At 35.8% G+C, this 26,835-nt stretch overlaps 1 protein-coding gene across 36 annotated transcripts in view; it reads left to right on the forward strand.

Moving 5' to 3' along the window:
- Positions 1-26,835, forward strand: part of Map2 (microtubule associated protein 2) — a 288,875-nt gene that overhangs the window by 215,900 nt on the left and 46,140 nt on the right. For 35 of the 36 annotated variants that reach the window (XM_048808433.1, XM_048808437.1, XM_048808436.1 and 32 more), the window contains 3 exons: positions 766-1,050; positions 24,533-24,646; positions 26,524-26,601. In XM_048808433.1, the coding sequence (XP_048664390.1) occupies positions 789-1,050; positions 24,533-24,646; positions 26,524-26,601 (454 nt within the window). In that variant the 5' untranslated portion in view covers positions 766-788. Of the gene's footprint in view, positions 1-765; positions 1,051-7,546; positions 7,713-24,532; positions 24,647-26,523; positions 26,602-26,835 lie in introns of those variants that run through there. The other variant, XM_048808455.1, reaches the window with a different exon arrangement.

Raw genomic sequence — 26,835 nt, forward strand, 5'->3', positions numbered from 1 at the left:
GTGAATCACCTCTCATCAGTTACATCTCTAAACTTAGTAGCATCAGCATAAAAAGAAGGTTGTGCAATATCTGCTATTCACTTAGCATTTATAGAACACCCCTTCCACAGCTGCTTCATTTTTTTCTATAATTTACAGTTTCCTATTATGTGTCAATGATTTCACTTTTTCAGATCTTATTTGACTTAGCTTCGAAATAATGCCATCAGGTAGGGACATGGGTCTAATGCTGTATTTTAATCCATTCTCTCTGCAAGATTTATGTTAATAAAAAATGTCATTTCCTCTTTATAGATAGGGTTAAGGAAAGTTCATTGACAATTAAGTCAAAACTATCTTTCAGTTCACCGTATTCAGAAAAGGATATACATCTCTAGCTTGAGTTGAATGCATTTGAAACTGCAATGTTGACCACTGTCTTTTTCCCTATGCAGAAGGATTTCCTGATTCTACCATGCTGTCAATATTCAATACCACACGTCAATGGGCATTAATTAAAGATGTATCCTTAGATGTTAAACGTTAGGTTTGACATTTGTAGCCATGATGGTGATCTTATATTAAAAGAACAAATATTTCAGCAATGGTCTGTAAAACCCAACGTCTGTACAATGGCAAATTCTTGATGTTAAAAGAGGGTTACCGAAAATGTCTTTTCAACTATAGAAAACCACTGAATTTGCTACACATTTTCCCTATCTTGATAAAACTAATGTCAGGTCAGATTTGCTCAAAGCCATGACCATTTTCCTCTTCCAATTACAGGAGAAATTACAGGGCTTTGAAGAATGGCAGACGAACGGAAAGACGAAGCCAAGGCGCCGCACTGGACCTCGGCTCAGCTCACAGAAGCTTCTGCACATCCACATCCACCTGAGATGAAGGACCAAGGCGGGGCAGGGGAAGGACTTGTCCGAAGCGCCAATGGATTCCCATACAGAGAGGATGAAGAGGGCACCTTTGGAGAGCATGGGTCACAGGGCACCTACTCAGATACCAAAGAGAATGGGATCAATGGAGAGCTGACCTCAGCTGACAGAGAAACAGCAGGTAACCAAGGGACCTCTACTCTGGGCTTTGCAGTCCTTTTCGTGTGAAAGTGAATTAATTTGCAATTTTGGTCTTCTTTCACTAGTACTAGAGCTGAAATTTTGGCCAAGGAGGAGAAATGGACACCAAAATGAGAGAAAAATCATGATAATTAGGCTAACTTTCCCTAGACTAGTTGTATTCTCAGCCTCATTTACCTGTTTAATTTTTACCCCTTTAATTTGTATATATAAATGGTTCCATGTATGCATATTTTGCTAAAAATTCTCATCATTTTAGCTCATTAAAAGGAAACTTCAGTTTCTTTTTGATTCCCTCAAATAACATTGGATCTAAATTCAGTGGATTTTGGGGGACAGAAGAAATGTAAAATCTAAGCCTTCAAAAGAGAAAGCAAAAAAGAAAAGAAAGGAAAGAAAACATACATGTACAGATATACGAACCATTCATACTTTCTCAGATTTTTTAAAAAGTAATGTTCAGATGCTTCAGAGAGAACATTAATATAATCTACTCAGAAACACATCTTTTCTAAGTATGATTCCTGCCAGAAATCACTCTAGCTCTAGCATTGATGGTATTATCATTAGTGGCATTGCCACCAATGGTGTAGAGGAACATTTGCCCACACTAAAGTGTTGTTCATCATAATTTTCCTTTGTTCTATAATTCAGAATTCAATGTATTTGAATTCAGTACCTTGCAGATAGCAACCTACCCTGCAAAAGAGTAAGTGTACTTCAAGTAGTAGGAAAGGCTCTCCTTCAAAATCACCCCTTTCTTATATCAAGATTTGTTTTCTGTACTCCAGCAACTAATTTGCAACACAGAGGGACTGCACATTCTCTTCAAAAAAATTTACTTAAGGGAGTGGGGTAGCTCAGTGGTACAGTGTGTACTTAGCATGCACAAGTCCTGGAGTTTGACCCCAAGTACCACAGCACTCACCCATATATACATATATGTTCATAGACCTGTATATACGTATAAATATAGGCATATTTAAATTTTAATAGGGAACCATAGTAGGCATTTCCAATAATACAGGAGAAATTACACAAGTGTGTAGTGTAAATTATAAAAGTCCATTAAGTCATTAACCTCTTGATGAGCATCTTCTATACATAAGGTACTGTATTAGCCCCTGTTCCAGAATGTGTGCAAGAAATGATCCCTGAACTTTGTGAATCAGATGCTTTCACAGCAATTAGTTTGAATATAGAGCACTATATGTTAACTGCCAAAAAGAAGTATGTGAAGGTAAGGTTGAAGAGAAATTGTTTCACTTTACTGCCAGTGTTTTCAAATTGTGTACAGATGCACCTTGGGCTGCCAGACATATTCACAGGGGTGCAATGAGGTGTTTTAAACATCCAAGGGAAGCACAGTGGTGCTCAACCTCTGTCTAACACTGCGTGAACTCCTAGCTCAGGATGGTTCACAGTTTCAATATTACATCGCCCTTTTGAAGATAAAAAAAAAAAAACTCTGTAAAGTTATATTTTCAGAAATTGTTCTGATACAAAGCAGGTTCCCTGCAGAAATTCATGTAGAACAGGGAAAGAGGGTAGCAGTGTCCAATTTGATTCAAGGAATTGAGAAACTATGCAAATACTCAACAGGCACATTCAATACACCCTATTGGTAAGACTTCTAGTTAAGAATGAAACAAACTTTTATTTTTTCACCTTTCTTGGTTATAGTGAGAATTAAAATAAGATGGTAAAGTATATAAAGTGAATGGTACAAGAAATAATAGCTATTAATTACCATGAATATTGGTGGTAAAGATGGTATTCTTGAAGACAGCAGGCACTCTTGACCAAAGAATATTTTTCTACAGCATTTTCTAACATAACTTGGTGAGGGAAGGACTTGGGTGTCCGGGGCATTAGCTAAGAGGACACTGAAGGGCTGTAGTCGTGAAGGGATGAGGGCATGTCATAACATATGGTTGTGAAGAAGAAAAGAGAGATATGGTAGACCAAGGTTTTTCTCATCATCCTGTCCAGCAGCACCTGGCGTTACACCTGCAGACCTCAACAAATGTGCATCAAGTGAGTGAATGAAGGAGTATGCAAATACAAAAGGAAGAAAGTCCTTTTCAAAGCAATTGAAAAACCATTGAAAAGTCTAGCTTTGTCCCTTGAATGCTCACCAGCTGACTCACTAACTTCTCTGTGGGCTTGTAATGCACTGTAGAAAAAAAAAATTATCCATAGAGAATTCTCTATCCATGTGTTTGGTCATGCAGTGGAGAACCATCATCCTTCACTATTCCATTTGTTTATTGATCTTATGGAAGTATGTAAGAGCATCACAGATATCTATGTGCCAGGTCAGTGTGTCCTTGCCAGCTTCTTTGAGAAAATAATATAAATTTAGAAGAGACTAACAGATGTTTCTTTCAAGTGATGATTTCAGGAACATCCAGAATCAATTTTAAGAGCTGGGATTGTGGCTCAGTGGTAGAGTGCTTGCCCAGCATATGTGAGGCCCAGGGTTGGATCCTCAGCACCACATAAAAATAAATAAAATAAAGATATTGTGTCCATCTACAACTAAGAAAAAAAATTTTTTTAAAGAATTAATTTTGAAGGCAGCTCAATGTGTATCAAACAAATCTTATTTTTCTAGATTGATTACAAGAGTTTTATACATATGTTCATAGTGACAGAGGTGGTAAATAATCAGCTGTGGGTTATCAGAGCCATGTTTTCAACCCAAACTTTGGTATAATTTTAAGCTAACTTCCCTCTAAAAATAACAGGCCAATTATTGAGTCCAGAAAATATGTATGTGTATAAAGCTATAGGAAAAGGAAAATACATGATTTTGTTTCCTCATACCTACAAAGAACATTCCAGTGATAAGTTAATGTGCAATTAAATTTTTCTCCAAACTCTAGTTTAATAAAATAACAATTTTTATCATTGATATTTTATAGATAACTATTTCATAAATCATGTAATAAAAATCATCCACTAAAAGGAAATGATTCTGAATCTCAAATATGGGCTTTAAAAATGCTATCCCTTGAGGACAGACCGAGACTTTGAGGTGATAATTTTACAGAGAACCCATCAATTATAAACCAACCCGTTCTTTTCTTGTTCACATACAGTCTCTCAGTGTACTGCATGTTTTTATCTGAAAAGGACAATCCTCAAGACATTACTAACAGGGGGCACTTCCCAGTGACTCAGGTCCTTAGCTATACGTCATGGTTTCGGGGTCATTACTGGTTGAGTCTAAAAATCTTTACTTTCCTTCTTTGTTTTAGTTTTCTCTTCATTTTTAGAAGTAAATCTTTTCCCCAATTGTTTCTTTTTATTCATTTCACTACACAGGATTGCATGATACATGAGTTGCAAACATCAGGTCATCCTTTCTTGCCTTCCTTCATGCAGGTGAACCTACTTCAACAAAGGATCTTACCCTATTCTCCCTCATTCACTCTTCCCATTGAGAAAGTCGTTTATAGGCCATAATTATTTTTAAAGATACAACTGACAGTCCATTCGTTTTTTATCTTTTGCACTGAGTTCAGGATTTGGGAGACTAGAGAATGTTAGAAAACAGTATTTTAAATTGCATTTCTTTTCAATTTAATTCTTTAGATATTGTCTCCTTCCATACAATTTAAAGCTAGTCCATAGAAAAAGAAGTGGAATTATTTTTTGGACCCTAAGTAGTGATCCATTAAGATTTTTTTTCCTATCATTAAGTGTCCTCTGTTTTGGGGGGTGCTGGGTATTGAGCCCATGGCCTTACTTAATGCTAAGCAAGAGTTGTACCACTAAACCGCAAGCCCAGCTCTAAAGTGTGTTTTATAAAAGCCATGTCACAGAAGCATGAAGAAAGAAATGTGAAACTATTGAGAACCTAGCCCCTTAGGAAAGTTCTTGTTATATTAAGGCCAAAGCATCATTTTAAATTGGTTTCCAAAGCGTGAATAATAAGAGTAATGGCTTGAAATAATTCCTTCCTCTCTTTTCCACTTTATTAAAGAAAGCAAGAGAAATGCAGTTGGTCCCTACAGAGTTCCAACTTGGAGTGACAATTAGATACCTCATCTTTTAAGTTTCTTATCCAGAAGCAGGGCCCAAACTCATGTGAGAATTCACATTGAAATAACATAGTGTTGCTTATAAAAGGGCAGAAGAACTGATGAATAAAACCTGTAAAATTTTGACTGGAAAATCATTTTAGAAAGTGGAAAATAAAAAAAAGTAACCTTTCAAATGACATTTTAAGGACATGAAACAACAATTATTTTCTGTAATCTTTGTGCACATGACTTGGCAATGTGGCTGGTCTCACTCCATTGAGTTCTCATTATCTACAATATCAGGTCCTATCTGTCCTGTATCTATTTATAAGATCATTTTGAATATAGCCTTTTCTTGTAGAGTTTGCCAACACCAGAGTTTGCCAACAAAGCAGTTCTGTATTTTTTACCTTCCTCTGTAAAACACCATCATTTTACTGATGCTCACTTTTCAACTATATAATGGAAAAGATTTTCTAATTCTCTATTCATCCTTCAAGACTTGCTTAAAGAACTATTGTGGAAATACAGTCGCCCTCTGTCTCTGTGGGTTCCACATACACAGATAAAACCAACTGTGCACCAAAAATAGTTTTAAAAGCTTGCATCTGTACCAAACATGTATATTTTTTGTTTGTTTGTTTGTTTTTTATGTGTGTGTGTTGTTTTTTTTTTTTGTTGTTGTTGTTCTTGGGATTGAACTTAACCAATGAGCCACATCCCTAGGCTTTTTTATATTTTATTTAGAGAACTAGGTTGCTTAGGGGCTTGCTAAGTTGCTGAGGCTGGCTTTGAACTCGTGATCCTCCTGCTTCTGTCCTGAGTCAGTGGGATTATAAGCATGTACCACCACGTCCAGCTCTTAGACTTTTTTCCTATTAATATTTCCAAAATAATACAGACTATTTACATAGTATTTACATTGTTATAGGTATTATATGCATTCTAGATATTATTTAAAGTATTTGGGAAGATATTTGTAGGTTATATACAAATATTATGCTATTTTCTATAAGGGACCTGAACATCCACAGATTTTGGTTCCTATCATTAGGATCTTTCTTTTAATGCACAGAATGATTACATAACTTTCCCAGGGTTGCACAGTAAGGGGAACTGCATTGTGACCACAAGTACTCAGAAATCCAGTGTCTCTTCTTTCTTCTGAACTCTCCTATCCCTAAGAAGTGATGTGGGGCTTTTTCTATGGTTTACCTATTTTTTTTTTCACTCTATTAATGTGCTGCTGACTTTGAAAGCTTTCAAGACTCTTTTGGATGAGAGTGTTTTTTGTTTTGTTTTTTCTTCACTTAACTCCCAGAATTAATTTTGTAAATGTCAGGATTTTTCCTTTATTAGAAAACGCTAATGGAATCTGTTCATTCTCTATCATATAGTTGTAGAAAAAATGACAGAAAAGAGGAAGGGACCAGGAAGATGACCTTTTACAGTCATCCCCTTTACAGATTTAGTCATCCATCCAAGGTCACATGATAAACACAAGAATCAATACCTCTTGGCTTGTAGACAGACCATGCTCTTTCCATGACCCCACTAGCAGATTTGGAATAGCACAGCCCTTTGCAGCAGTTGTCTGTTAAAGACAAAGAGGACAGTTCTTCTATTGCAGCATTTATGCACCTGTAAGCATCACATAAAATCACAACTTTATTCCCAGTTTTTAGCCTGAGTGGAGAAAGAAAGGAGGCAGTTCTAAGATGTGTCTAGATGCTGAAACACTGAGGTATTAAAATCGGGCTTTGGTGATTTTGACTGTCCTCGGTTACAAGGCTTTGAGCACTAGAAAGAAATACTAGTCACGGGTAAAGTGGCTTTTTGACCATCAAAAGCCGGTGCCCCAGGTATCCTCCAGTCAATGAAAAGTTTGAAAGGCGTTTCTTCAGTTTACACCCCTGGATTCTCCAAGAGCCCTTTGTTTTCCCAACATTTGGGGCAGGCTCTTTAGATACTTCCTGTCCAAGAGCTGAAAGCTGTCACCTCCTCAGAACTTCTAAAGGACCTGGGTTTCTATAGCCTGGTCCTGCATGTTAAAGCCCACATGATTGAAGCAGCCTAGTGATTGAGAGATAGATATTATATGTTTATGGTTGCTGATGTTATCAGTAGAAGCCTCTCACATGCAAAGGGTAAAGTATGCTTTCAGCTTCTCTCCATTCCCCTTTTTCAATCTTAGAAAATTCATACTGCCTTTTCTTACTCTTCTTCTCTCCTGCCTCCAGCATCCTACTTAAAATATGGCCTATTGCTTCTAATCCCTCATAGATTTACGCAGAGCAAAATAGTACAAAGCCATTTCTCCTGCAAAATGACTAAAGCCATCCACACCACCCCCAGAGCCAAATAAGCAGGCTAGCCTCACAATACAAGAGGTTGCAGGTTTTCTTCTCCTTGTTGCCATGCCAACCACTCCTTGCTCTGGCTGCCATTTCCCTGAGCTCCGCAGTGAGAGGAGTGTGCGGAGCCAAGTTATTTAGCATTCAAGGGTGGATCTGCAGAAAACTACACGGCCTCACTGCGAAGCATCTGGGCCTGGCAACGCCGACAGATGAGGACAGAAAATGGGCATCTTTTCAGTGTTTTCCTTCTGAAGGTTAGGCATTTGGGGCTAGAAAGTGTGAGAAAGGCAAGGATTGTTTTTGTTTGTTTGTCTGTTTGTTTTTAAAGGCAGTTGCGTGAGGTTTGCATTTATCACCTTTGCTCTAGCCTGTGTGGTTTCTCTACCAGATGAATGAAGCAGGTTTGGGTATTAACTCCTATCAAAATATGTGGCTTGTCATGTTGATGAGTAGAAGCATCTGAACCTAATTCAGTGCTAACTTACATCGTTATTATCATAAAGAATTGTGTCTGTTGCTCTTGATAAGGAATGAGCTTGTGTACAGCAGGTGTTGTCAGATACAACTTTTGATGTTTTATAAATGAAGTTTTTTTTTTTGTTGTTTAATATGTGGTAGTTCATCCCCTAAAATCAATTTGTGCTCTTCATTTAAAGTCATAGTAGGATGACATTGTTCTAAGCCAGTAATATTGAATCAAAATCTGTGAAAAACGTGGTTTCTCAAGACTTGTTTCAATTAAAACCAATGACTCAACAAATTGACGTATGATTTTATTCTTTGGAAAATTTAATTGCCTACAAACTCTTCAAGTTGTGAAGAGCAAGGCTCTGAACACACTACAATATGATGTTTTAAAACTAAGGTTAATTTGTATATACATTTACCCCCATGTATGTTCTTAAAGAAAACGCCTTCCATGCACTATGGAAATCAGTCTCGTCTCTTGTCTTGCTTTGTGCTAAATAACAACCACATCACCAGCACTAAGCTAAGTATTTTTATCAAACTCTTAGGCCCACCAACACTTCAAAAAATTATTTTGTTGAATTTGATTCTTACCAATGCAACAGATTTGTGCTAAGAACAATTCAGGTGTGTTTGTACAAATTATTCTCTGTGGGTTGTTTTAAAGTGTAAACTTAATTTAATCTCATTGTATTTTTTTTTTATTTAACCCTTCCCCCAGTCCTGTATTTTCCAAGATCATACAACTTTTCTCCTCTTCTATTAGCTGTTATCTTTTGCCATATTTTTCTTTTAATGTTTTTCCGTTTTGGGAGGTTTAAAAAAATCTCTATGTAAAGGAAAATCTTCCGTTTGTGACATCTTTTTAGCTTTTACTGAACAAGATGAAAATAATCGGTACTGGAAGTGAGTCTTATGGGATTCATTTCTAGATTGCCTAAGCATTTGTTTGGTCAAGATTACACACACATTTTATTTGTCTCTTGTTATAATATTTCTCTCCTTCAAAAGAGAAAAAAACAGGGAAAATTTTGATTATAGTTTTGAACAAATAAATTGCTCAGATATCTGAAGAATACGTTCATCATCAAACAATAGTATGTTTTTGAAAAGTGTGATTAAAGTGTACATATTTGTATATATAAATATGCAAATATATGCTGTTTTATTACATTTGCATGTATACATACATATGTACAACTTTGATTATACTGCCAGTTTTTGTCTGAGAAAAATATTCCCACTGTATGCCAAATGCCACCTTGAGGCCCTGCTTTGGGTTTGATCTTATTGCGGTCAGGAGGTTATGAAGCCGACGGGGAGTGCAGAGTAGTTATCACTCCTCTTTTTCCTCCAGGAGCTGCTGAGAGACATTGACTCTGCTTCAATGCGTCAGGCCTTTTTCTCTCTCATTCCTTCACACTTCACTGCTCCTCAGCACATTACCTAAAGCACGTGCTTTGACTGTCAGGGGAGTCTGGAAGTGCATATCAGGAGCAGATTAACAGAACAACTGGTGCTGCCTTGCAAACCTGGTAGCATTGTCTGACCTGGCATCGTGAGTCCTGGGGGGGAAAAGATACTGAACCGTGTGCTCCTGGCTCACCAGGCAGCGTGTCTCGCAGATGAGTCATCATTCAGCAGCCCTCAAAAAATACAGTGCAAACCCAGCCCAGCTGATGAGCAGAGAGAGGGGAAAGTAGACATCCCCACTGTCTTGCAACCTGTAAGGAATGTGCAAGTGCTAAGCAGTTATTTAGAACATGGAAGTGAGAGTAAAATGTCTGAATTTACAGTCAATTTCAGGATACTGAAAACTTAGGAAGGCACTGGACAAAGGTAGATAAGAAGGAAAAAACCCAGACCCAGAGAAAAACCTTCTTTATTAGAGATGATTCAGCTTCAGCAGCCTGAAAATTAGACTGGTTTTTCTGTCCACATGTTCTATTTGGAAACAGGTCAAGGCTGCACAGGCCCATAAGCAACTCTGATTCCTGCATACGCACCTCCAGCATGAATGTTCAGTCCTCTGATTGTACTGAAATCTTCCCTTCTATGACACAATTAAATTTTACCCAGAAAATTTTGTGTGGTTCCATTCACATGCAGCATTGTGCAGCAAGCAATAGAGAAACATGTTGGAAGGGACAATCCTACAGAAGCAGTTCTCAGAAGTCCGCCATCAAAGGGGCAGAGCACCTACTGATCTGATCATCAGAAATGAGTCTCTTTTTTCTTGAACATCCCTGAGTACCATGTTTAGATCTTGCTAAAAGCATTGATTATAGTGAACATTTGCCTGGGATTACTCATTGCTTGTTTTTATCCCAGTCACTGAATTGTAAATGCGTTTTTATCCCAGTCCCTGGATTGTAAATGCTTTGAGATAGAAGTAGTGCTCTATTCATCTTTCTGTTCCTTGGTATATAATGCAGAACCTATTCTCTATTGTGGGTACTAATAAATATTTCTTGAATTAATGTAGAGAAAGACTTAGGATCCATGTAAGGTTTTAACAATGGAAATCACAGACAAAATGGTGCAATAAAAATTATACCAATGTGAGCACTACATTAACAGGAAAGGTTGTGTTAGAAAAGAATGCTGGAAATGAAGGGGCAAATGGAGGAACTTTGAGAGGAGGCTCGAGTTCCATGTAAAGACTCTAGTCTGCGAGTTGGAACCAACAAGAATTAAATAGGAACTCCAGAGTACTGTAGTGAAAGGATATAGTGGAAGACTTGAGGCTGTCTGAAAGTGGGAGAGAGCTTTGCAAGTGAAGAAAATAGATCCCTGACCAAAGATGGTGGAAAGACATCCAGAGACTTTCCTCTTTCTTCTTCTCCTTCTTCTCCTCTTCCTCCTGCTCCTTCTTCTTTTGATGATTATGAAAATTACTGAACTGAAAAGAATATTTAAAAAAACAGGATAAATGGCCTGAATGACATCTTTAACCTAATAGCAAAGAAACATGGATGTTGAATAACTTTTCATATCCATTCCTGCAAAATTGAGCTCAATGTAATAATTGTCCTGAATTGAAAATGCCACTGAAAACATCACAAATGGAACTCTAAACTGCATGTTCTTTTGGCCCTCTGGCTATGAGGATTTCTTTGCTGTTCTGGGTCAGGAGCTCAGCAAATCTCATTTCTAATAAATGGTCAACCTGAACCTTAAAGCAAATAGATGTTCTTGGACTTGTCGTAGACTTAATTATCCTCCTTTAAAGGAGTAAAACAATATTGTCTTGGAGAGATATCTTGTACCTTATTTTTTGAGGTCAACCTGAACAAAAATATCATCAATGCCTTTTTTCCCCTCTATTTCATCTTTGAGTCTATAAAATAATTTGCAAACAGTAAGTTTTTAGGTAGTAAACAGCATTTCCATACTGAATTAGTAAGCAAAATATACACATTAACTATAAGAAAATGTTTTGATTCAATTAGGTATGCTTATTTTGTCTCATTATTTTAAAAAGCTTCCCAAGATCCATAGTTTTATTTTCTTCAATATATCAGAATAAAAATGCTTCCATTTATATTTTCTAATTCTAATTATTAAGAATTTCAACATTTCAAAGACTTCTTGTCTAAGATGACCAGTAGTAAAAGTAATAGGAGTAAGAATAATAAACAACTATTATATTATAAGCAATTAAAAAGTTGTTACATCCCTGTCAGGCATGGTGGCATAAGCCTGTAATCCCAGCAGTTTGGGAAGCTAAGGAAGGAGGATCCAGAGTTCAAAGCCAGCCTCAACAAAGTGAGGCACTAAACAACTCAGTGAGACCCTGTCTCTAAATAAAATACAAAATAGGGCTGGGGATGTGGGTCAGTGGTCAAGTGCCCCTGAGTTCAATCCCCAGTACCCATCTCTCAAAAATATTGTAAGTCAGTTCATTTCCTCCTTATTACATTTTGTATCTTTTAAGGGCCATGTTCATTTTTATCTCTTTTAAAATTGGCTCTCAAGCTTTCATTAGCTTGAAAAATAGAGGTTTGTGACCAAAGCATTGAAAACATTGGACTGGGGCTGGAGGTGTAGCTCAGTGGCAAAACACTTGTATATATGAGGCCCAGGGTTCAATCCCCAGCACCAAAAGAAAAAAAAAAAAAAAAAAAAGATTGGAATGAACTTGTTATCCTTGGAGCTTCACTGGAACACAACATGAATACTCACATAAGGACAGTGGCTGTTTTCAATTCTTCTGTTGTTGTTATTAGAGTCTATGTTGCCCAAGGCTGGCCTGGAACTCCTGGGCTCAGGGGATGTCCTTGACTCTGCCCCCCTAGTAGCTGGGACTATAGGCACACACCCCTGCACCATGAAGAATTGGCTCTTTCTTTCTTTTTTTATTTCTTTCTTCCTTTTTCTCTTTTTAAATGCACTAACTTGACATAGAATCACAAAACATGTAAGATATTTTCCCCCAGGCTATTTCTCACCTAATTCTTGTAAGTACTGACTACAGTAAGAAAAGAAGCAAAGAATTGAGTTGGAAGCAGATATGGTAATCACTGAAAAAAGAAAAATCACATTTTAGGACAAAAATTTCATTAAATTGGGATCACAATGGTCCCCTGCCCTCATCAGTAATATTTGCCATCTGCTGAAGAAAAAACTCCAGTGCTTGAAATCTTTTGTGGACTGCATATGATTTGCACATTTGATCCAAATCTACTTAAAACAGTGTTCAAGAATTTGGCTATTTTAGGGACATTAGATTTCACTACTTAAGGTTATACTGAAGCTATGTTAGCAGATAATTTACTGTCTTATGACTGGAATCACTGGATAAATTTGAATTTAATTTTTAACATAAAGAAATATTCTTCCAAAATGTTTCATTTTAAAAGTACATTTAGAAAATATTGAACATTTTTTTTCAATTTTAACCAGAAATGCTGAGTCTCCTGAACCTTGAATAATATTGTTCCAGCTCTCCCCTATGTTCTCTGATGCAAGTGGATCAAAAACCTACATAAATACAAGTGTTTATCTTCACAGATCTGTGAGGCAAATGACAATTTGTAAGCATGCTGAAATATTTTGGAGACTCTATTGATTAAAATGTTGAAGTATTTATTTTGTTGTATGAAATTTCAGATAAGACATTTTGGTTAATAAGTGACTGCATTAAAACCATGCTCCTTTTCACTTTTGATTCTCTTCTCGTTGCTGCCACTATTTTGTTGCATTTACCAACTTTTTGGGGGGAGGGGGTGGATGTAACTAAATTATTGGATGTTATATAAAAAGAAAAAAGACCTTGCTGGAGTCTCTTTACATTGCTGCTCATAGTTTCAGCCAAAAGTCTTCATAATCAATTTTATTTGTTTCAAATTTTTCCAATGAAAGCATCTTCCTTGTGTTTTTATTGTGACTTTTATTTAACTACATTATTAAATAATAATAGAAGGATGACTTGAATATATATCGAGAGAGAGAGAGAGACAGAGACACACACAGAGAGAGAGAGAGAGAGAGAGAGAGAGAGAGAGAAGAAACCACAAAGTTCCCTGGCTTCATGGAATCTTTACTTTTACAAACAATTTATCTCTAGAAAAATAAATACAAACTACAAATTTGTATGAAACATTTTTGAGTGATAGGAGGTCTGTATAAAGGTTGGGAAGGAGTAATTGATTGATTAAGAAAAGAGAATGAAAATGAATCAGAGAAACCAAACTAGTTTTAGGAGTATTCTTAGAACTAGGAAATGGTCAGTGGCTTCATAGTCAAGCTGCTGTATATGAAATATGAAAATTGTAATTTTTTTTGAAAAAACAGAGGTCCCGGGCTGGGGGTATAGCTCGGTGGTAGAACGCTTGCCTAGCATGAGTGAAGCCCTATGTTCAAACTCCTGTACCACATTAAACAAAAGTGAAGCAAACAAGGGTACAAATCCTAATTTAGAAAATGTCCTTATATGGTCAGGGAAAAAACACATGCTTTTTCATAAATCATCACCAGTATATTTTCTTACAAAAATTTCAGGACCTTTTTATGAAATCTGATTTTCCTTATCCTCCCAAAGCTCCATTTATCTCTTGCATGTGATTTCTGCTTCTCAAGCCAAATGAAGCTTTGTGTTTATCAACAAAGCCTAATGCATGGCTATAATAACATTTGCCTCTCTGGGACCAGCCCTAACAACTTAGGAAGTAAATGAAACATGTCTTAAGCACTTTCCCATCAGCTTCCTGAATCCCATCTTTTAATTTTCTACATGATGTCAGTGGTCACATACACATATTCCTGTCTCTATCCTTTGACCCCATTGCAAAGCCCAGTTGCCTTGCCCTATAGCATTCTGCTCTTGCATTTTTTATTTTACCATTCCATCAAAATGTATCCATTTTTGCAGGAATCCTACAATAAAACAACCAGAAGTGTTTCAATAATGAGTTACAGTTTAATACTTCTAGAGACCATTTGCATTCTGATATAAAACTTCAGTGTCTTTGAAAAAGGAGTGAATATATTGGCAGTTATAGATATAAAGTAGATAGTGCCTAAAATTATAAGTATTTCTAGGGGCATGGTTGTTATTGATGAAAGCCAGGATACAGAGGACAAATACAGTAATATAGTATAGAAAAACAAACAATATTGAAGCAAAGTCATCAAATGTAAATTTTTATTTCAACAGATCTTGCAGAGATATTTTCTAAAGTAGAATTTCTGTTATCTGAAAATTTATGAAGATAACTTTAAGGCTGCTAATACTTGTTTCTTGTTTGTCTTGCGTAATAAACCTTTCATTTATTATGATTGGAGAGCAATTCAGTTAATATTATTTTTCCATGAGATGCATTCATCAATCCAGAACACAAATAACCATCTTTATTCTAGATTTTTTTTTTGGCACAAGAAAATGTTTTTTAAAAAAATCTATCACAGTGTTTGCTTTTTTAGCAGCATATAGCATTAAAAATAATATTGGGCTTTGCATATCTACTTAAAAAATAATCTTGTGGGAGGGTAATGGGGATTGGATGTAACTAAACTATTGGATGTTATATAAAAAGAAAAAAGACCTTGCTGATGAGTCTCTTTACATTGCTGCTCATAGTTTTAACCAAAAGTCTTCATCATCAATTTTATTTGCCTCAAATTTTTCCAATGAAAGCATCTTCCTTATGTTTTTATTGCGACTTTTATTTAATTACATTATTAAATAATAATAGAAGGGTGGCTTGAATGTATATCATTCTTCTCATTGTTTCTTTGGTTTTTCACCATCAATATTTTAGTTTTCAGAATTTCATAGTGAGATTAATTTCATTGTACCTTCCCACATTAGAGTATTGAAAAATGGCTCTCTGGTTATATATATTCAATTATAATTTGAAAATTATAAAGAATCATTATGTCTGCTTATAAGTGACTTACAGGCTGTCAAGTGTCTGTATGTGCTGGTGCAAAGGGAATCTTTGTAAACAATGTTTTATAGAACTACAATGGCCAAAATAAGCAGTTATAGACAACCACTTATTTAAAATATTCACAGCTTAGGAGAGACTTGCTAAGAAGAAAGCACGTAAGTTTGGTGTTGTTCCTGCAATTTGCACATTTCATTCCCCAAAATGTGTTAGGACAGAAGCTTTAAGCACATTGTAATTATGCTGTAATTATGTTGGCCTGTCCATGTGCTGATTAAGGGTACTATACAGTGTATTGTGAAATAAGTGATTTTCCCATCTCTTAAATTCTATATGCTTCTAGGTCACAAGGTCTCCAAAACCTTGATGCAGTTATGCTGGAGATAAGATAGAAGCAAACATGGTGGCTAAGCTGTAGATTTTTACCATTTCATTGTAATAAACATAGGTACTCCTAGAAGAAAAATATGTGTTTATAGAGGTAATTGGTAAAGACTGCTTTTGGTCTAAGAGAATTTATTTTTCTGAAGTTCATTCCAATGATATTTTGGGGGAATCTAGAATATTATTTTTTCATTTTTGCATCATATCCCCTGTTTCTGACATTTATTAACCATTTATTAATTCAGTCATTAATTAATTAACCATTTAATTAATATATGGTTAATAGGGAAATATTAATTTTTTCAAAAGAAACCCTAGCCTCATTATTGGCATCCCAGTCATTTGAGGTATCCAAATACAGATGGGACTTCGGGAAAAGAGAGAAACCCTTATGTGCATGAGCACCTACACACGCACACACACTCACACACATGTACACACACACATTGTATTTTTTTTCCCCTCAGTTTCTCTAAGGGTCAATGTAGTTAAGATCTCTTTGTTTTGTCAGTATTTCATCTTCTCATTAATGCTCATGTCTTATGCTATTATCCTTTGGTATTTTTGAAGACCTAACAGAGATCATACAGTTTCTCATAAATTTTCAAAGAGTAATACAATTGTAATCATTTTGACAAGATGCAAAACTGAGCATTTCACAGTTCTAAAAGTGTTATCAGTTCCCCCAGTGCCTAAATAATAGTGTTCAATTTATTGATAGTAAAAATAAAATTTCAGGGGGAGTAAATTCCCCTATGAAATTTATCTTTCTCATATTAATCTAGATCAATAAAATAATACAACCTGACTTAATTAATAAATGGTTAATGTAAGGTCTACAAAACAATCCAAATGTGTACATGTTACTATATTGAATACCTCTAGCTTCACTAGTAGCCCAAAACTTGAACTAGAACATGAAAATATAAAGATAGATTGGGACTATATTTGCTTACTAGGTTTTTTGGCTTAAATATATGTTTTTCTCCTATTTCCATCTGGACCCTTAAATTTAGAAGCAAAGCTTCTCAAGAGGTACTACTTCTAATCTATGGTTTTTAAATTACTTTTGACTCCATAATGTTGTGTCCTCAACCTATGGTGTCCTTTAGCTCTGTGGTAGAGTGCTAGCCTAACATGTGCAAGGCCCTGGGTTCAATCTCTAGCACCACCCACCCCCCAAAAACGATTTTCTAGTAGTTGCACTGATAATTACATTAGTTTCCTGTGCCTTTCTCCTTGACAAAATTTAAATGCTCGGCCAGTTCTGTTAAAGTTATATAAAGACTCCACTTGAGGATATTCAAGTGTAAGCTATACAAAATTGTGGATTTCAGCATATAGATTGAGGTAGGAAAAAAAGGAATTGAGATTGTCTCTCAATTTTATGATTTTAGTTGTAATCATACATTCACAATCCTAATCTACTACTTTGCTAATACATTTTAGGTAAGTACTATATGAGTGGCTATGGAGAAGGTTCAGTCAAAATCTGTGGCAACTACTAGAAAATCGTTTTTTGGGGGTAGGTAGTGCTAGAGATTGAACCCAGGGCCTTGCACATGTTAGGATAGCACTCTACCACAGAGCTACAGCCCCAGCTCAACTACTAGAAAACCTTTAAGAACAAAAACAAAACCTGTCCTTCACAAGATTGCCCCCACCTTGAAACACAATGTGGGTGTAGGAACTCCATGTGTTACTCATCTTTATATCCCCCCATAATGACTAAGCATAGCTTCATTGTCTATAGCAGGTGCAAAATGCATTCTCTTCCATTTAAATTCATAGGAGAACTGAACTTTGCACAGTCTTTCCTTATCTTAAATGCATTTATCTGTGTAAGCTATCTTTACATTTCGCCTATGAGATAAATGGATCTTTGTTGTCATCTCTAAAGTCATGGAAGAAATCTTTGGAAGAAAATGCTAGTAGGCAGTGTTGGCCAGCGTGACCATTTGAGATCATTAGAAGTCTGACTAGGGTGGGATATGCCAATGCTGGCCTCTTTAGTTAATGCAAAAGGTGCCAGGGAAACAAACAACAAAAAACCCCAACAATCTGCTCTTCTAATTTCTTTCATCCCTGTTGATTACAGGAAAGCGTTTCAGAGGAGCCATTTATTCTCCAAATTAAGCCAGGAGTAGAATCAAGCATCTTTTCTTCTTTCCCTATTTTTGTGAATTTATCTAGGGTATTTGTTTAGTAGAGCGCTTCTGACTGCACAGTGCTTTCCTTGTTGACTAGTTTCCATCAACAGCAGCAATTAGCACTAGTTTCCTAGGCAACCATTCTGTACCCTACTGAGAAAAACCTTTTCTTGACAGGAGCATTCTGTCTTAAATTGTTTTGTTTTCCTTTTTTTCCACAAGTGTATGGTAGGCTTATTTGTCATTTCTTTTAACAAAGTGTTATTATGCCTGTGATTCTTAAAAGCAGAAACATTTACTGGCTTTTATATCCATATGGTTGAATTTACTGTCAATGTATCTTACTTCGCTCTTAACAACCTGAAAGAAATCAACAAAAATATGTTCTCAGGCATATGCCAAATTGCTTAGGTTTTGTGTTCACAGTCTAATTGGTGAATTTTTGCATGTTCAAGTAATCACAGCTGATCCTGATAAAGACCCAGAGGGAACACATTTAAAAAACAAACTTCTGGGTCTACCTATAATGTCATTTATCACTCAGAAGCAAGTTAGCATTTTCAGAGCTATGGAGAAAGTGTCAACACCACTGATTTGGTTAGCTATCTTGATAGATTAATGTAACAAAATAACTAAATTAAAAATATGTGCCTGAGCCTATCTATAAAATTGGACGTGATCACCTCTGTGATCAGAAGGGCCTTGCAGTGGTGGAGTAAGAGTCATCATCGTGGAGAAAAAGGAAGGGATGCAGCAGTTACAAATGCAGAGCAGAGCAATGCAACCCGAAGCAAAATTTTATTTATGTGCATTTGTCATTTGATTTTAAGTAATCAGTGGCAGGAGATTGCTGCTTAGGCAGTGGTTGGATATATAAGAAAGGAAGTATTCCTTGGGAATTAAAGAATCATCTCTATGGATGCCAAAAAACATTTAGGTCTCACCTACATTTGGTCAATTGGATACACAATTTGAATGAGCACGATATGTGTTATTTCATACAATCGTTGCAGCACACCAAAAGTGAATAACACTTTTATTCCCTCTCACCTGGGGAATCTGAAGGTTAGAGAGGTTGACCCTGAACCAAATCTCATGGCAAAATTTGATCCCAGGTTGCCTGACACCACAGCCTATTCTTAGGTAAAATATTTGTACTACACTGATGTCAATCAAAGTGATATCTTAAAGGAGGCAAAACATTGCTTTTTTTCCCATTATTTTACCAGTGTTCCTATCTTGTAAATATGTGCATTAAATAATATCAACAAGAAATATACAAATACCTAGTGTTTAATAATCTTGTATAACAGTCTAATATTTATTCATGAGTTAAAGGAAATATAAATAACTAAGTGTGATGCCTCTGGGGTATTACCAAGTAACTTTTGTGCATAAAAACATATCTCAGTTACTTTATTGTACCTGCTTATTTCCTGATGTGCTTCATCAATATATTTCTCCAATATCAAGAAAAAATATTTTTTTCTTTCCAGAATTTAACTTATCTACTGAGGACTTTGGTATGCTTTTCTGACTACTGAGCCCCAAGCCTGGCTGAAGACAAGCTTCATTTTTTACTTTAAAATGTTTACCTATATAGTGGTGGTGTTATTACTGTTCCCTGGATTGTAGCTTTACATTGCTTATTCTTTGCATTTATTCTCATAGAAGTTATGAGATGAGTTTAATTCAGAAAAGTTACTTTGACTGTTTTTCTTCCAAGTGGTTTGTAGGCGGATACACTTATTAGATTAGATTAGTTCCAAGTCATTGTTCCTTTTTTCTTAGCCATAGTGTGACATTGTGGCCATGGTATGAGATGTTTTTCTGTTACTTGTAGAAACTGTCTCATAACCATATTGATAGTAATGATAAAAAAAATCAAGTGTAACAGACTAAATGTAACTAATTATAAGGTTATCACTGTAATGCAAAAACAATCCTTAATTTCTTTAAATCCTAACATTTACAAAATAGAAAACAGAAATATCACATCTACTTCTTAACTAAGATAATTTCTTACATAAACCAAAAACTATTCACTTCCAAAATATTTTTAGAAGTTCAAAAGAAAGATAACTGAGACTTTCACAATATCAGATTGTAAAAAGCTGTGAAGGTCGGTCGAGCGTCGGAGGAAGAGACCACCAAGGGACTGTCTCATGCAACAGCAAAGGATTTATTGGGGGTCCAGCATGCTGGGGCTCAGAGCTCACTTGAATAGAGCAGAGAGAGAGCCCCAGGAACAGCTTAAGCAGAACTTATATACTTTCCTTGGAGAGGGCAGGGACTTCACATACAGCATAGCCAATCATTGCACGGTTTCTGGGAGGGGTTGTTTTCGTAGAGCAACCAGATGATCAGGGGAGATTTCAACATACATTTAGTGGGCATTTCTGGGAGTTGTTTTCAGCTTCTACATGAGTTTCAGTTTCCAGGAAAACAGAACTTAATTCTTACATTCTTAACCTTTTCAAAGCATTGTTATATTTACACTTACGAAGATCATTGTTTCCTACCAATTACATATAATTAATAATTCCCCAATTTATGTTTAATATCATCATCTTTAATCTTTTGACAACTAGATTCTATTCATAAATTTACATATATTTTTAGAAGGAAAGAAAACAGAAAGAAGAAAGGAGAAAATAATCAATGAAAAATGAAAATGTGTTCTAATCTCTTACCTACAAGAGGATTTTTCCTGTTGTGCATTGTCCTTAGGAGTTGACAGGGTGACCATGGCTTTTAGAGTACCATCTAGAAGACAGTCCCAAACTGGAACATGACGGCAGCAATCTCAAACAGATGGTAACCTAGGGAAGTGGGTATGAGGTCAGAAAATAAAAAGCAAAGATAATATTTGCTTCCTTCATAGATTTGTCTTGGCAAACATAGTTCCCTTGGCCATCAACATAGCTATCAACATCAACAATAGTGGATTTAACAGTATTACCAGAGGGTCATAATAACAATACCTAGTAGGGCTGGACCCTTAGTGCTCTTCACCATTCTTTCTTGAAAGTAGAAATATTAGGTTAAGAAGTTCAGAAGAATGTGTAACTAGAGAAAAATAAAAATATCTTAGTGAGAACTATCCAGAAGTCTTCCTTTTATATGATCTCCTTGATGTGCCAGGTGTATTATATGGTTATGTAACTAAACCTCCAGACAACCTGTGAGACAAGTACTATTATCCACATTTTATGAGTGAACCAATAAATCTGAGTAAATTTTGGGGGGTGAAATAACTAAAAAGTAGCCGTGCTAGAATTCATTCCATATTTTTCTGAATTAAAGTCCATAAAATTTCCTCTGCTTTACCCTAAAAAGACAGTTATCACATAAATAATTAAAGAGATGATGAATGGTGGGAAGGTAGGTGGGTGTTTGGATGGATGGACACTATATATAATGAAGATTTTTTTTTTTTTTCCGTACTGGGATTGAACCCAGGAGCACTTAATCCTCAGGCCTTTTAAAAATTTTATTTAGAGACAGGGTCTTGCTGAGTTGCTTAGAGCTTCATTAAGTTGCTGAGGTTGGCTTTGAACTCTCCATCCTCCCGTCTCAGCCTCCGGGCTGCTGGGATTACAGGCGTTCATCACCAAAATCTATCTATCTATCTGTTTATTATTTTGTGTGTGTGTTGCTGGGGATTGAACCCAGCTCCTTGTGCATCCAAGGTAAGCACTTAACCACTGAGCTACATTCCCAGCCCACATTTTCCATTTTTATTGGTCTGATTTTGTGTGACTAGCTTTTGTTTGGTAAATTTATCCTTAATCTTTCCTAAACTTATCCAAACCCTCAGTGAATTTGCTCCTTTCCCAAGAGTCAGCTATAAGGATGAAGTTCACTCAGGAGATGAGCTGATTAGGCCTCTGTTGAGAAACAGCCATCTTTTGTTCTTTAGGGACAACTGCCTCTGCGGCACTGTTGACAGCCTTTGCTAAGAGAAATATTGCAAGTTGCCTGGACCAATTGAAATTCCCAGAACAATCCTATGCTGTTTTCTTAAATTCACTGGGACATTTAGATTTAAAAATTATTATTTGAAGATGTCAATAAAGCCAGTATAAAGTTGGTGCCCACAGAGTCTGTTAGATTTTTTTTTTAAATGACATTGCGTAAACTCTGTTAGTTTCTTTTAAAGAAAAAAAATTAATCAATTCTTCCAAGATTGGGTTAAATTATTTTTTCACATTTTGTTTTAATATGAAGTAAAGTAAAATTAACTAATTCATAAGCTCTTATTCAACTGTGAAACTCAAGCACATTTTTTAATTAGTATTCTCAGATAAAAATAAAAAAATACAAATTTCCTACAACTTCCCATCTAAAATAATTCTTTTTTCTGAAACTAAATTTTTTTCTCACCATTTAGATGTGATGCTGGTAGGTAAAGTACATTTTGTTTAGGTTGGATGGTTCTATACTGACTGCAGACAAGTAAACAATTCAATTCTCCTTTCACTTGTCTCTATGTAGACTATCTTAAAAGCCCATTTATACAGTGCCCAAGGATGTTATTTGGTCTATGAATATGTTCTTTATGTATTATGCTCACCTCTGTTATTTTTTATTATCTCTCAACCTTTAAAATAATTCTCAGTGTCAAAACTGTATTCTAAATATAATATCAGACAAAAAGACTGAAATAATGTAGCATTGCTCAGTTCTAACTTGGTTATATAAACCAATAGATATTTGCACTATGTTTATTGGATTATCTTCCCAACCTAAAAAATAAGTAAGCAAGTATCCAGGACCCCAATTTCAGAAATACCATTCTAAATACATGAAATCCTTAAACAGGAATAGAGTAAGTAGAATAATTTGAGTGTTTTTGTGTTATAATTATTAACTTGTGCAAAGATCATGAATAAAACTTTTCATGTAGGTTTTTCTTATTTAAAAAAAATGTGTTAAGCATTCAGTCTGGGTAAAGCTCCATGAGAGAAGCTTTAAGAATCGCAAATTCTCAACCTCTCCTTGAGAGGCTGAGGCAGAAGAATTGCAAGTTTGAGGCCAACCTCAGCAATTTTGTGAAACTCTCCCTCCAAAAAAAAAAAAAAAAAAAACTGGGGATGTAGGGCATGGTAGTTCAGTGGTAGAGTGCCCCTGGGTTCAATCAAAGAAAGAAAGGGAAGGAAGGAAGGGAGGGAGAGAGGGAAGGAGGAAACCTAAGGTTGGAATAAGTGCCAGCAGGAAGATACTGGGATGATGCAGAGGACACAGGGTTCCTGTAGCTCTGTTTTCTGCTGAGTTTGCTCCACCTCTAACAATTCTAAAAACCCACAGTAATTCCTTTTGTAATATTATTAATTTAGAAATCTAAAGCTGTTTTTTAAATGAATTTAATCTTCAGTTAGCCCTTTTTATATGTTCTTTCCCACTGAAAACATCACTTCATTGGAGCCTGTCCTCTCTCGCAGTCTTCATAGAAACCTTGCCCAGCAGCCTGGCCTCAGGACAACACACAGCCCTTGCTCCTCCTCCACTGCCCGCCTCACACAACAGCATAGCAGTCAGACTTCTTTACCATGCTTTGGTGACTGTTAAATGCTATTAATTTGCTGGAAATAACTGCAAAAACTTCTGTTCAAACACTAAAACTGAACACAAAAAAAAAGGAATAAAAGTAATAAAATATTTACCTTCTCAATTCTTGCTTCATCCAGTTTCCTCATCTGTAAAATGGGAGCAATAATAGCAAATAATTCATTAAAATGAAAAGAGCAAACACCTTTGCAGAGTGTTTGGCACATAGTGATTGCTATAATATATATATTTTTAAATATCACTTCTGTTACTGTTACTGCTAGGCACTGCAGATAAAAATGTTTACCTCCGGTGCATCTCTTAAGAAATATGCATAGTGAAATGGCTAGTAAAAAAAATCAGAGAATTAAACATATAAAGGAAAATTTATATGTTTAACTCTCTGATTTTTTTAAAATATCACTTCTGTTACTATTTGTAAATGAAACTGTTGTGTTTATGAGTTTCTATCAGATGAACTCAGAGATCTTTAAAGCATCTACTACCTAGAAAATAGTATTTACTTAGAAACAGACTTTCCACTATATCATTTCTGTGTATTTCATTTAAATATTATATTTTCAGTTTCTCATAATTTATCTTGTTTGCATTGGACATTTTAATCACAAATACATATTTTGAGACATATTCATCAGGTTTTACATCATGATATTTTTGCAAAAGAGCACAGAAATTGATTTTAGTGATATTTTCTAGAATAGTGTAAGAATTGTAAGAATACTATAAAACATATTTTGAGTTATATCCAAAATAGATCCCCTTGTCTCTCTTTGGGTTTATTTTATTAGGTACAAATAGATTAAATTGTTTTTGTTTATGTAAATGTTTTAAAATTAAATTGGCATATGAGTTAAGTAATTATTTCTCTTTAGTTCTGTGTTCATTTTGCTTAGCTCCCAGATGCCAACTTATTTTCTTAATCTTCTTGTTTGGTGTGTGTGTGTGTGTGTGTGTATGTGTCTGTGTGTGTAATGCAAAAATCATACTTTTTGGGAGAGAAGACAGCAAAGATAAGATTTTTAATCCACTCTGCTGTTTGATTACTTTTCCTCTCTGCTACCTGTTTGGACTTCTCCTTATGATATTTCATTTTGTTACTGCTTATTACAGAGGAGGTGTCTGCAAGAATAGTTCAAGTAGTCACCGCCGAGGCTGTAGCAGTCCTGAAAGGCGAGCAAGAGAAAGAAGCTCAGCATAAAGATCAGCCTGCACCTCTGCCTTTAGGTAAATGAGAAGAGCCTCAAGCCAGGGGCTGGGTCTTCCTGCCCTATCACAGCAAAAAATCCTCGTGTTCCCTAGATAGGTTATTTCCTTTACATCATCCTTACCCGTGACTTCCATCCAGCCCCTCCATAGAGATGCACTGGGACATATTTGCACCCTCCTCAACAGGTTAATTGTGGTATTTTGGTAATTTCTAGAGTGATAAGCTTGTAATTTGATGTTCCCCTAAGTGGCCTACAATTTTTTATTTCCTAGACCATTAGAAGATTGCATAACACTCCATGCATAGGAAATATGTATAAAAACTTAAATTGGAGATGATTGTTTTCCTTTATGGGTTTCAGTGAGTGATTATATTATAGTCTTGTTTTGGTCTCTCTGAACTGGCTACAAAAATCTTCAGTCAAAGCGTCAATGGAATCAATATTGACTTTGCATCAGAAAAGAAAAGTACTGACTGTTTGGCTTCTTTCAGGACACCAAGGTAGCACTGCCCTCTCCCTTGGCCACAAATCAAATGGCCTCCAGTGCCAGACAGGTAAAGCAGTGCTTCCTTGCTGAGAAAGACACTCAGCCAAAGCCTTCCTGCCCCCAGTAAGATGAGAGACAGAGACAGGTATGTGTCCATGACAAGATGTAAGGAAGGACACTTTTAGGCTCGACATCCCTGTTTCACAAGTAAATACACCTGATCTATAAAAAGCCATGGTTTTTAAGGACTAAAATTAGCACATATCCATTTTCCTATATTATAATCTAATGTATCCTTAATATTTTATTTTTAATGCATGTTCTATCACCTATTGAAAAGTAAGCAATAAAAATAATTTGTTTTACCAGAATAATAATTTAGAATATATATTCAGTATTTTTTAATACCGAGTATTTTTGTTATGAAGGACTGTTTTTCTCTTAAAACAGAGAGAAAAAAATATTTAAAACACTACTCTTCAATCTATTGTTCATTTCTATTCTTTGAAATGAAAGATAACCCAGTTTGTTAAAAATATGCAATCTTAAAATATGCCATGCAAACCCACAGGGTCAAGGGACTGAAAGTCATCTGTCATCCCAAAAGCTGCCTCTACCAACTGCTTTATGAAACGGCAATTCTATAATATTAAAATGGCTTTAGCTACTGGCCTTAAGTGAGAAATATTTTCTTTTGAAATTTCTTACCTTTGTAGAAGTGTCATGAAGGAGGTAAGTGTCCTAAGAACCAAATCATAAGGATGACTGTGAGTGAATGACATCCTGCAGAACCTTTCTGTGCTTCACAAGCAGGGCCAAGGCCAGAAGGCCACGCCCCCACTAGGGCATGGTTTCTCCCAACAGATCCTGGCTATGACATCTTCATTTTGTTTTCTGAGAAAGCATAGAAAAGATGGGTTTTGGCTTTAGACTCAGTGGGCAAAAGGCTATTTAATGATGTCAGCTAGTATGATCATGAATGATCAAGGTAACATTTGTTTCCAGATCAAGAAGCTGAACAAGAGAGCATTTGAATATGTTTTCAGTTGGACTCGCCTAATCCAAACTAAAAGGCCTGCCTCTTTGTGTTTTTATATGGCATATAGGGTCAAAATGAAATATATTATTAATTGAATAAGTAGACACAAAGGAAGGAGATTAATGATACAATTTTAGCATTAATTTTTTAAGTCATTTTTATGGAGAAAATGAAGTGACTTTTTTGAAAAATATGAAATGTTTATCTTTTTAATTTGTCAAAAATATATGAATCAGGTAATAGGCCTAAGAATAAGTCAAACAGATTACTATTGAGTCTCCCCTTGCAGATGGAAGAAATACCTACACATCAACTGGCCTGATAAGATTAATTATTGTGTCTCATTTCTTCATTGTTTGGTCTATAGCAGCTGAAGAGACAGCTCATCTGCCCCCTTCTCCGCCCCCATCGCCAGCCTCAGAGCAGACAGTCACAGTGGAGGAAGGTAAGCCTTGACCTCACAGGGTCTGTCTTCTCAAAGAGGGTAAATACTGAACTTCACTGCAAAATACACAGGCTTCAGTGTTGGTTAACATATGACCCAGCTTTGGAGTTTGTCGCAATTAGTCAAAAAGGAACAAAATCCTAAAATATGCACATAAACCCTTATCTATATAAAATAAGAAGTCAAAGAATATGGTACATAAAAAAGTAAAAATCTCCTGGTAAAAGAAAAGAG

This window comes from Marmota marmota, unplaced genomic scaffold (assembly GCF_001458135.2).
Source record: "Marmota marmota marmota unplaced genomic scaffold, marMar, whole genome shotgun sequence".
NCBI lineage: Eukaryota > Metazoa > Chordata > Mammalia > Rodentia > Sciuridae > Marmota > Marmota marmota.